The following is a 12,804-nucleotide window of genomic DNA, read 5'->3' on the forward strand; positions in this document are numbered from 1 at the left end:
ATGGATTTTTGTTGTTTATACACTGAAAATGCAGACTTTTTTCAATATTCTTATTCATTTCCTCTTCCACATACTTACCTTTTCTAAGTAGGTATAGCTCCAAATTTTCCCGTCAGCCCAAGTTCTTGAGATTATTTTTCCACTCTGGTCATATTCCATCTTTTCATTCCAGGTCCCTCTTTGAATAAATGTCACTAATCCTGAAGGTGAATATGTGATGTTCACTTCATTATATCTGCTTACAGGAGACCACAGAATAGGTCGCCCAGTCTGGTCATAAAGAATTCGAAGGGTGAATTTTCGGTGGTCATCATAGATCTTCCCCGTGCGGGTCATATGATCAAAATCAATGGAAAGTAGGTTTCTGTTGTGGGCCTACAAAAAGAAAGGTGAAATACACTTTGTACACTTCTTTGATTCATAATCTAGCGTACTCACACTCCTGAAGCCTCTCTGGGCTCTCCAATGATGGAGACACCTTCTCTTCTTATTTCTCGTGGTTTCACAGGCTTCATCTAGCAGTTATCTTTAGGTTCTCATGATCCTGGAAGGACTGGTAAAGTGCCTCGTATAACCTGGACCTTCATCATATGGCTGATGATCACCTTTCTTCAACTAAAGCCCTAAGTGAGCCACCACAGTTTTCAATCATGATGCGATCTTTTCTGAGAGTTAGATATGAGTGAGAATGAGGGTTCCTGACTTGTTTCACCCTTTGTAACTAATCAAGTGGCCAATCAGGAAGAAAATAAAAGAGTATAGTGAGCTCAATCAGGTTCATGAAGGGTTTGCTGCCTTGGATTTTTATGTTCATCTGGGCTCAGTGAACTTTACTTCATAGTGAAACTCAGAGGGAAGCCCACACAATCACATTTTGGCCTTGTCTGGGCACAGGATGCTCCTAGAATCATCTCTAGGCACCTTGAAACTTACAGTTGACACCAACTGAGATCTATTCAAGGCCTTTCTCAATGACATCACTTTGTAGTACATGGCTTTGATGAAATCCAGCTAGGTCCTCCTGAGAGATCCAGATAACGAAAATGACCTACTAAAACAATTAAAAGTAAGCAAAAAGACTTGGTGGCTTTTCAAAGTAACTGGACAAGTGATCCAGTTTTCTAGTTTTTATCTAGAAATATCAGTGTTTGGCAGAGCCACCTTAATTTCTACTATGAGTTGCTGATTATGGCAAAATCATTCAGAAAACACAGTACCGAATCTCTCTCTCTCTCTCTCTCTCTCTCTCTCTCTCTCTCTGTCTCTTTCTGTCTCTTTCTCTGTTTTGTAGGAAAAAGTAGCTCTTGGTTTTTAATCATTAAGAGAGTTCAGTCCCTGAATAAAAGGGAAACTCTGAAAGAAAGTGTGTGTAGAACTCTGGGAAGAGGTTTTTAAATGGACTAAATTTTAGTTAGTTTGGTGTAATTAACTTTGACTTTCAGTAGGTCTTTACTTTGAATAAATTGGCATATGAAGTTGAAAAATGGCAGTGTTATAATGTATTCCTCACTCAGTTTTCAGAGGAGATGCTGTGATTTGGGAAGAAAGTTCAAGTGTATCTAGTAGAATTGAAGGCAAGAATAAAAGAGGAGCGTTTGCAAAGTATACATAGGAACGAATGGGACTCGGGAGACTGACTCAATTACTGTTCTACATACCAGTCATCTTTTCCCCTACCTGGCACTTAATTTTACTATCTATGAAATGGGAGTGACATTACCATTTTATACAACAGAGCTTTGCTAAAATATAAACAGATTCACATTTATAGGCTCTTAGGAAACTGTACAAAGTCAGTAATCACTATTTTAAAAATACATAAGATTAATGATCACTTTTCTCATTTTATTTAGACCTGTGAATAAGCCCATGTGTCAAATGTCAAGGCAATTTCGGCTTGGTGTAAAATATTTATATAGGTAAGAATTGTCAGCACAATCCCACACAGAATGTTAAATGACTACTCAATGGGATATGAGCAAAAAATAAAATAAAAAAACAACAAAGACTGTGCATTCGGATTTGACTCTATTAAATACAGCCAGACTAAACTGATCCATCAGTTCATTCCACTGAACTTTGTTAATTTTAAAGCTATGTCTTTAAATTAGCTGACTTTATAAATGGGAATTACCTGAGTTCCTGGGAGCGATAGACAGTTGTGAGCTATCATGTGAGTGCTAGGAATTGATCTCAGGTTCTCAGCAAGAGAAACAAGAGTTCTTAACCATTGAGCCATCTCTCCAGATCTATGCTAACATTTAACTTTGGTGGTCAAGAATCCCTTTACCTGAAAATTATAAAGTTTGCTTCCTCAAAAATTTCATAAACACATACAAGGACACTGAGGTATAATCTCCGTTGACTATCACACTTCCTTGAAACCCAAATGTGTAACTTCTATGGGTTCTCAGGAATCAGTTTCAATTTCAGAAAGATTTTTTATCTTAGTGGCCTGGATGACTACAAGGTCCCCATTCATATCAGAATATTGTCTTTCCTTTGTCAGAAACCTGATATAATTTGGTTCCCCCAAATGATCACCTCAACCATATTCCCTGAGTTAAAGGGAGATTCTCCTCCCCCCAATTTCTCTAGATTGGAAAATAAAGAAACATATATGGGAAGTCATAATCTGAAATTTTACCATCCAAGGAGAATTTCTACTAATTCTTTACTGCATTTCCTTCCATTCATCTTACTCTGGGAGCAAAATTTTTCCATACATTTAAACACATAAAAATAGGATGGCTCTTAGCCTTGTCTTCCTTTTCCAGCTGATGTCTTATTGCCAGCATTCCCACATTAATATATATTCTTGATATATGGCTATTAATGGTTGTATAACATTTTATTACATGATAAATATCAGTGTATTCATTCTCCCACAGTTGGAAGTTAGCATTCTTGTTCTCATTTCCTTTTGCATATTATGATTTGGTGAACATTTTTTGTAAATAAATATTTCTACAACATAGATCTTAATAAAAACGTTGTATTAAATGACAAAGATTAAAAGGCTCCAGATGTGATCTGAGGGATTACTGCACAAGATTGTGCACAAGATTTCACTAAATTCTTATCCCACTTAACAGTGGAAGAGCCCACCTCATCTTATCCTTAGTAACATTGGTAGTAAAGTTTTCTGAAGATGAAAGTGGGAAAATGGTACTTTGCTGTGAAATTCACATTTATTCGATTGGTAACGAACATGTGTTTGAATCTGTTTTTTAAAAATTATTGGCTACATGTGTATCTTCCACAAATTGCCTGTTGATGATATTTGCCCTTTTTTTTCTACATGAAAGTGGAAGTTGGTCTTTAAAACATGCTTTGGACTCAGTTTCATCACTCAGTCAAGGCTAATGTTATTTTCCCTTAATTTGAGACTTCTGCAAAAAGGGACCCAACTTTTCCATGTCACAAATTCTATCCAGAGGATCAGTGATTACTCAAATTAATTTGTAAAAGTGCTCTTGCTCTCAGAGGGTATAGGACTTATGAGTTTTTTAAACTGTCTGCAGCAAATGTGTATACTGTTGTATTGCAGAAACATACACTAGCCTTCTGTGGTCACTAGAAAAGGTATTCAAAAAGCACATAGTTCCTGTCTTGTGATACCTGGGGCTTGGAAGCTTATTGGAAACCAGGTGTTCTTTCTTCAACTACTTTTCCTGTGGTTTTATAGTCACATATCTCCAACTGTAATATTGTTTATTTATAACAGCTGCAAAATACCCATGTACTCCCAGAGATAGTCATAACTATTACAATTTATGTTATAATGATCATTAAAGAGCCAAAGTAGCAAGCAGTTTTCAGTTCAACTAAATTTGCGGTTTTATTTGCCTGAGAGATGTTTAGTACTCAAGAACACACTTCTTAATAAAGTCATTACGATGCCACAAGCAATGATCAGTGTTGAAAATCCACTATGAAGTCATCAGTGGGAGACTCTATCTAATGTCATTTCTCTGTCTGTTGGGACTTCTACAGCAGTGCTTCTGTGTTTCAGAATAATGTACCCCGATATTCCAATGCTGCTATTCCGATGCTCCTGAAACACTAGTTCCAAAGTTGGGCTTGGAAGTTAAAATAAAATTCAGCAAGGAATGAAAGGGATTAAGAATAAAAGATCCTATAGGTTCCCCCTATTCATTCTCTGTGGAAACTACACATAAGAAATCTGCTCAGGTCAAGGGTAAGGCTGGAAAAATCCATATTCATACACATGCTTGCTATTCTCTAAGACAACAGTTCCTGATCCAAGCGTGGACCAACAATCCTTAGTTCTATTGTATTTCCAAACAATCTATACTGGTCTCTCTCCTGGAAAAGAGAGAGCAAGAATAGTCCCAAGTTATAAAGGGCACCTTTGGACAGTGGTACAATGAATGGGACCTTTGAATTTGGCAGCTGTTAGTATTTTGTGGCAAGAAAGATGGGCATGCTTAGTTTTTAAATAGAGGAAGATGTGCATTGTTGCATGGGTCCTCTGTTTTCTATTAGGGCTTTCTTTTCCCAATATATTAAGGAGAGGGAATTGGTTTTTGTTTACAGTTGAAACAGAGAGGAAAGAAGGGAGAATGCACTCTGGTGAGCTGTGCATGGTATTGCCAGCAAAACTGAAAGTGCCTAAGAAGGGTATGGATGTGTGGATGGTGGGAGGAGGGCCTCCAGAGGCAACTATCCTCTGTCTCTACTTCCAGCTTTTTCTTAAGAGTTTGTGTTTTAATTAGCTAAGAGAAAACTTCTTTCAAGCCTTCATATGTAATGGAGTCAGATAGTAGGTTAATGCTATATTAGATTGATCAATCAATAGCCAACTGGAATTGTTTAATAGCTGCTACACCAAAGAAAATTCTCCAGGTTTGAACTGATGACACATGACAACCGCACCCACACAAGGACACACATAAGGACTCTTTCTCTACCTCTTCTCTCTCCCCCTCCCCCCTCTTTGTCTCTCTGTGTGTCTGTGTCTCTTTCTGTCTGTCTGTCTGTCTGTCTCTCTCTTTCTCTCTCTTTCACACACACACACACACACACACACACACACACACACACACTAGAGCTACAATTATGGCAGTTTATTTTTCTTTCCTCTATAAGGAGGATAAAACTGCCAAGGAGACCACCTAGTATTCCAGGTCATAATATAACCTAATTACCTGTTACATTTTGCTGAAGACAGAAGGTGACTAAGAGACAGGCCAAACGGCGTCAAAGTTTTGAAGCTGTACCACATTGCATTTTTATGAAGCCACAGGAATGGGCAGAAAGATCATAGCTGATTTTAAAGTAGCCCTTGCTCTTCTACTTCCACTAGTTTTAAGGTAATTAGTATAGGACTTTTAAAGATCAATCAGTACATTAATTCAACAGTTTTTATGTTTTACTGATATCTCCAGTTTAACAATCAAAAGATTACTCAGGTCTGCTTTTATTTTAGGGTTGCCTATAAAGGAAACAGCGTGTTTTCAGAGTTACTATTAGCCTGGGATAGCCATTTACAATCCCCCATTTCTTTTCTCAATTTTGTTCCTAAGATACTCTTTATACTGACATTCCACAAAATCTTAGTGCTAGAAGAGTTCATTTTAGGAGGTGCTCAGATTTATTGAGCCAGCCTTCTTGGGTTCAAATCCTGAAATCACCACGTAGTAATTATACAAACTCTGCTTTTTACCTGTAAAATGAGGATGAGACGCTATAGATGGTGAATAAGTTAATATATGGTGATACACCTAGTGAGGCCTCCTCTAATGCTGTTGTCACTATGGTTTACAGCAATATTACTCTTATTAATATGGACTGTGCAGTGCATATGTCTTAAATCATGGCATGGCAATTCTTTTTCACAGTCTATTCTTCTCACCTGAACTTGGTCATACCATTTAATCTGGACACCTTTTACTCTATATTAACTTGTTCTTACTTAAGTATTTTCCTACTGATTATTTTGTCTGTGTAGTCTTGTAACACATATTTTAAAAGTTGTTGCATTCATTAATGCTTATGCATAGGTGAGTCATATGTGCAATAATAATTCCATCTAAACTATTTTAATCCTAATTATTTTAGTAAGGCTCTTTCAAGCCCAAGAAACAGTAATTTTTATGATTTGAAGACCCCAAGGAAACCTTCATTCCAAAACACAGCACCATTCATCAGTCTTGGTGCCTGAAATTTTCTGCCTTCAGATTACTCTTTGGGTTTAAGGGGCAGAAACACTGAAAAGTAGATGCTTTTTAAAGGTGGGTTAATATATCTCTTATCTCTGTACATAACTTCTCACAAAATGAATCTCTCCCTCAAACCCGGTAAGAATGAAGCTGAAATGGTGAGAAATGAGAAGGCCAACCCTATATCTGATGGCTTTGTTAGGCTGTTTCTGAACATAGAAGTGAATTCTACTACACATCTGCCATGTTCTTCAATTCTCTACTCTTTGCCAACTTCAGACCCTCTGTTTCAGCAAGCGTTTTCTCAAGCATGTCAGAGCACATACAAATATTCACATGTTGCATTTAAAAATCATACTCTGGAGGCTAGAAGATAGTAAATTATGGCTGTACATGCACGAGGAAAGGAGTTTGACCCCTAGTAGCCATGTAAGGAAAGCCAGGCACAGTGTGTGCACTTACAATCTTAGGGTTGGGCAGTTGGAGACGAGAAGTTCCTTTCTGCTGGCTATGTAGCAAGCCTAGCCAAATTGGAGAGATTTGGGTCTCACTGAGAGACTGTCTCAAGAAAACCAAGGTAGTTGACTTCTGAGAATAAACCATTTTGATCTCTGATCTCCACATGCACAAGTACACACACACACACACACACACACACACACACACACTCACGCATGCACGCACGCACACACTCTCTCCTTCTCTCTCTTTCTCTCTCTCTCTCTCACACACACACGCGCGCGCGTGCGCGCATGCACACACACAACCTGTGCCCTTTTCAGTTATCTTTAAATAGAGGGAAATCACCGGTGAGGGTTTAAGTCTTTGCTTATTTTTGCTTGTCAGTATATAATCACTCTATTTGATTTTATGAGTTTGGTTTTAAATGCTTTTTTTCATTATTTATTTTTCTAAAGAAAATAAAGCAGGTGGTGGTTCCAGGATTTTGCTGCTCACTCTATGAAATCTTATAAAGAACTCTGGAATTCAATACTAAGATAAGTCTCATATGACATGATTATCCACAGACACAGCAAGGTGCAATCTGGTTGTAGCTCCTAAAGCAGTTTGCTTTTGGTGAATGTCCAATTCTTTGACAATTGCCTCTATTGTTATCTGTCCTCTAATTCCTCTATTGTCCAGGGAAATGTATTTATGAGGACAGATTGATACAGCAGATGAGAAGATACATGGGTTAGATGCACAAGTACTTTACGAGGAAGATGATTCAGACATAAGTCAAGTTAGGGGAAGTAGATTTTTTTTAAATAAATGAAATTTCGGGATATTAATGTGATTTATTTCACATAATGGTGCCTGTGAAAGATGGCAGAGCTAACAGTGTAGGTTGCACATGATATCATGTTTCACAACACCTTGACTTTGTGTGCGTGGGGCAAAAAAATCCCCAGTGATCATTGGGGGAAAATAATTCTTCCTTTTTAAATTTTTTTAAAAAGGTATTTTTCTCATTTTCTTTCCCACAAGAACCTCTTGGGGATATGGTAGGTAGATTTCAGAACATGTGATGTCCGTTATCTTACCAAATGGCCCTTTAAATGAAGCTGTCACTTTGTGCTTGGAGAATTAGTGTTTTATGACCTGCTGCCCAAGCACATTTACAAATCATGAGAGTGGCTTTTCAGAGGTGTCCCATTGCTCGCAGTATGGCAAGGGGTTTTGTGTCCTGTAACTCCGTGAAGTGCAGCGTTCACCTCTGCCTGCCTGTGCTCTGGAGCAGTGACTTCAGCAGGAGAAGCACCTCCATACTGGAGAGCATCAGGGACCCCCCGCTCTTCGCAGGGATGCTTGCAAACGGGTCATTGCGTATTTAGTCAGAAAAAGAACATGTGTCATCCACTGGCCCCTTGAAAACCTACCAGAAGTGAAGAGCTATCACCTGGGAACCAAGAATATCAGCGGGCAAAGAACGATTTCTTTGCGTATTTTACATCTACCCCCATCTTTTGGGGATCCATTCACCCTGTTAGGCATTCCACTCCATGCCTGACCTGGGGAAACTGAGGCAGCAATGTACCAAATCCTGTGACTGGGGAGGGCAGGTAAGGACTGACCAGGTAAACAGCCTCCCTTCTTTTATCTCCTTCATGCTTTCTTTGCCTGGAGGCAAGCCAGTTGTCCTGAACCACCCACACTTGCCAGTACATTAGAGTCCATTATTTGTCTCTTTTTGTCAGCATTGAAATGAGGAGTTAGGCTCTGCCAAGGTGGCTGTACTGAGTGGGGCAATGATTTATAGATTAATTATTTTAAGGAACAAGGCAGCACAGTGTGATGCAGTGGAAATAGTGCCAAACAAGGGGAATACCTGCATTTCAGCTCTGGCACTGAGCGTTAATGGCTGTTTGACATTGGGCAAATCACTTGACCTCTCTGAGCCTTGGTGTCTTTGTCTGTAAATTGGGAATAACAACAATTGATGGCTGTGGTGATCAAATAGAATTCTGGCTGTGAAAGCATTTTGTTAACCCTGAGGCACTAAATCTATGTAAAAGGCTGTTATTAAAGTTCTAAGGACCTGCAGCCGTAGCACCTAGCCAATAAGGGCCCAATCCTTCATTTCCAAGACCCCAGGGAGTACATTAGAAGTTATATAGAAGGAAGGGCCTAGAGTTTGCTGCACTCACAATCCAGTCTTCAAAACAGTTTAACTCTACTGCAGGATAGAATGTGGGTCAACTAATAATTAGAGGTTCTTAAACCCTTTAGTTCTCAGTACTAATGGGTTCCTAAGTGTTTTTATGGATATTAGCTTTTCAAAAGTAAGCAAATTTGGGGATATAAGGTACAAATTACGGTTGATAATTTATTTTTATTATTTGAGTCTGGAGAGGAAAACACAGAATGAGTCGCTCTAGAAAATCCCAGGGTTACATAGTAGAGACTGGGCTATCCTAAAGATAACCCCAAAGTTACACTCTATCTGATGTGGTTCATTATATTTTATTGAGCCCATAAGTTGGAGGAGGAGTTAAAAATCTATTTTTCTATGCTCAACTATTAGGATGATAAGTCATTTGTAGAAAATCCTTTTCTGCCTCATAGCATATTTTCATTTTCATTTCACAGAACTGCCTTTAATCCTAGTACTCAGGTTTCAGCAGGGGAGTCATGAGTTTGACTCTTGCCTAGCATACAGAAAGGGACCCTGTCTCAAAAACAAAAACAGAAACGAAACCAAAACCAAACCTCAACCACTCAACAACAAAATGGCATTTTAAGGCAAGATATAAAACTAGATGTCAAAGTCAGATCACCTGACTTTCACATTCAAATGTCTATGCAATAGGCCCAATTTTTGGAAGAACTCAGACATAAATGCTGACTTCTATACACAGCTAGAGCTTTGCATATTTGACCGGAATTCACGTCTCAAATCAGGGGCCTATCTAGTCAATGCTCTATTACGGTCTGATCAATAGAGCTGAAACATACAAATTGACTTGTTCAACTAGACAACTTCAGTAGCTGTTATTAAAAAAAACCCACTGAAGACTGATTCTATGTGCCATCAATAGAACTGCCTAAAACATAAGCACACTTGTAGATGAACTTTTCTGCATCAAGACATATGACTGGTTGGTTGGACTGCTTTGCTCTGCAGCCTTATGGTTGGTTGGTGGTTGTATTTCTACAGCATTCAATTTACAGTAGTTCTTTTACAGTGAGTGGAAAAAATACAAGCATTCTTTGCATCATGGGTGGGAGGCAGGTGCTCGGAGGCCGGGCATCAATAATGAATACTTCCTGCAGACTGGCAGTTGCTCCGATGCTGACACAGAAGGCTATTATATTTGGAAATCTGGCCATGTCGTCATAAAGTTGGTTAATGTTCAAGAAAGGGCAGGGAGAGAGGGTTCTCTGGTGTTTGCAGGCTTCCTGCACTGCAGCGCAGTGAGTGCTTTTGTAAGAGATCTCTACTTAACTATTGGGAACTGTGTTTGGATTGTCTTAGTACTCCATCCCAGTCTCACTTCCGATTCTTTGCTCCTATGGCTTTAAGATGTATTTACGGCAGTGGGATAACTCACTGACTTTGCCCTCCTCTCTTGCCTTCGTCTAAATGGTGCCTTATGTCTTACATCCTTTTCTCTCCACCCCAAAGTGGGAACCTGTGTCAACCTGGGGAATCTAATAAGCATCTCCAGGGCGGGCTAGGATGGGTACTGAAGGGCTCCTTGACTAAACATATTTCTCTAGCCCGACTTTCTTGGTGCCTGAAATTGCTATGATTAGAGCACTTTAGCTGGCTAATGACAAAGAAAGCTCCCATTAGAATGCACATTTAAGGATACTGAACCATTATCAGCCATTAGCACTCTCTCTTGAATTAGTATATCATATAAGCTAGTCAGTCACCTAGAAAAGCTGTGGAGAAGTGAGACCAGTTTACAAAGGCTCCTCGCTTGCCAAGGGAGCCCATGAACTTTTTTTTGTCCTTTGTTAAAACAGGAAGACCTTACCCTCAATCTTCGCTCAAAAGCGGAAACGTTGCCTTTGTTTTGCTCCTTCCTCTGTCTCCACTCAATGAGGTTTGCATTGTGCTCTCCAGGCAATGAAATGTTGCATTTGCCCAGAGTGGGGTTGACAGCACCTGCCAGGATATGGGGCTCTGAGCTGAGGCTGATCTCCATCCCACTGGCAAAGGTGACACGTAGTGAACCGTCTGGACTCACCCGATAGGTACTTTGAGTATTTTCTGTAGGCAGATAAGCAAAGGAGAGAGGGGTAGGGAGGAAGAAGGGGAAGAGGAAGAGGAGGAGAGGTGGAGATGGAGAAGAAGAGGAGAAGTTAAGCCTCAGGAGACACATTTGGGAAAGGCTGAGCTGATAGAGACATTCTCTACCCATTTGGGTCTTGTTGCTTTCACAGTTGGGGAATAGCTTGTGAACAGGAGAAAAGCCTGTGGCCTCACACTGCAAGTTGGTCTCTTTGCTGTTGTTTGTTTTCTTTAAAAGCCTTCCCTCACGGACTCCCTCTCTGACTCTTTGAATTTGCTATCTTAGTTTGGAATTCTGGGAGCTAGAATGAGTACAGGACGAAAGGTGCATCCTGTGACTTGGGGATGGTGTCATAGCCATTGTAGCCCACAAGGTGGTGATAGATAAAAGCTGGTGGTGTTTGTTTTGGAGTGAGTTGCTCTATATCCTAGCCACAGAGTGAGTCCTAATGACTGGACAGTGAAAACTATTTCTTTGTCCATTTTCCCTATAGCTCCTAACACATTCCTTCTATGCCGTATATTTTTCTTCAATTCTTTCTACTCAGCTCTCTTTGTGTAAATGGGTTTTTAATTCTCTCATACCACTTGTATTCTTGCCTGGTGCATTGCCTAATTTGTCCATTTTACTCATCCATGTCAGATCTGATCTAGAATACTAAGCTCAGATGGGGCACAGCCTCCATTATTGTCCTCGAATGTAGAAAACCCTAAAAGAGCTTTCCAAATGGCTGAGTGTTGGGAAATGACTTGATGCGAGATCAGACTTGACAGGGTTTAACCTCATTACTCCCACAGAGATTGTGGCCTGGAGTGGATACGTGAAGTTGTGAAAAAGTCTGAATTTGTCTGTGTTTCAGTGGGAAACTAAGAGAGAGAGCGAGCCCGTTTTCTCAATCAGAAGAGAAGTTGGTGCCTTAATAGAGAGCCCAGGTTTGACCAGAGATGCTAGAGCAGTGTGAGATGTGAAGATCATTTACCTTGTTTTAAAATGTATATAGTACTAGTTGCTGTCAGGTTGGTTGACATGAGGACATTTTCACGGTTGGAAGTGTCTAGCTCCACTTTTGTCAGCTTCTCCAGGTCACTATGGAAGCTGCTGACCTCTCCGGTAGGAAACGTTGCATTGGTCAGATGTCCCTCAGGGTCATACCTAAGGAACAGAGCAAATATCAACTTTGACGCCTCTTGGACGTGATAACTGGCCTCTGCAAACTAAAAATAACCGGGAAGCTGATGCAGTTTTACTTTGAGTGATAACAAATATTATTAACCTTGTTCAATAAGAAGAAAAAGGTCAGAGAGATGATTAATCAAAAGAAAGTAGTTTTTGAAGCTTCTGAATTCCGGATGACTTTCTTGAGCTGTGATGTTTTACAGAAAAAAATATATCTGGTAATGAATCACCAGGATGGGAAACTGATTTATGAATCATGTCCTGCTGTGTGCAATGTTGCAAGGAAGCCTCTGTTTGCAATTTGGGTCGATCCCATTACTGGTGATGAATTATAAAAACCAGCAGAGGGTGCTGTTGTCAAAGGAAAGGGAGCCACAAAAGGGCCCTCAAAGCCCAAGCAGGCCAATAAACTGACTTTGCATTGCGATGGGAAAATTATAATTTGCTACTGTTTAAGTTGCCAAATTTGAAATGAATGAATCATTCTTCCAACAAAATGAACAAGCACAGAGGATAATGGAAACATGTTCATTAAAACATTCTGAAGGCCCCTGATCTTGGTATCACTTAAATTCTTTTTATCTTTCAGCAGTATAGTGCATAAATGTTTTGTAATTTGACTATATGAGGAAGACACAAAAAATAATAATTACCTGGGATAATATGCAATAACCCATATCTGGAAATGTAGTCTAGTGGGT

At 39.6% G+C, this 12,804-nt stretch overlaps 1 protein-coding gene across 3 annotated transcripts in view; it reads right to left on the reverse strand.

The window, feature by feature from the left end:
- Tenm1 (teneurin transmembrane protein 1) overlaps positions 1-12,804 on the reverse strand; it is an 873,613-nt gene that overhangs the window by 11,387 nt on the left and 849,422 nt on the right. For all 3 annotated transcript variants that reach the window (XM_051141408.1, XM_051141407.1, XM_051141405.1), the window contains 3 exons: positions 11,907-12,079; positions 10,670-10,905; positions 79-375 (listed from right to left, as the gene is read on the reverse strand). In XM_051141408.1, the coding sequence (XP_050997365.1) occupies positions 79-375; positions 10,670-10,905; positions 11,907-12,079 (706 nt within the window). The remainder of the gene's footprint in view (positions 1-78; positions 376-10,669; positions 10,906-11,906; positions 12,080-12,804) is intronic.

This window comes from Acomys russatus, chromosome X (assembly GCF_903995435.1).
Source record: "Acomys russatus chromosome X, mAcoRus1.1, whole genome shotgun sequence".
NCBI lineage: Eukaryota > Metazoa > Chordata > Mammalia > Rodentia > Muridae > Acomys > Acomys russatus.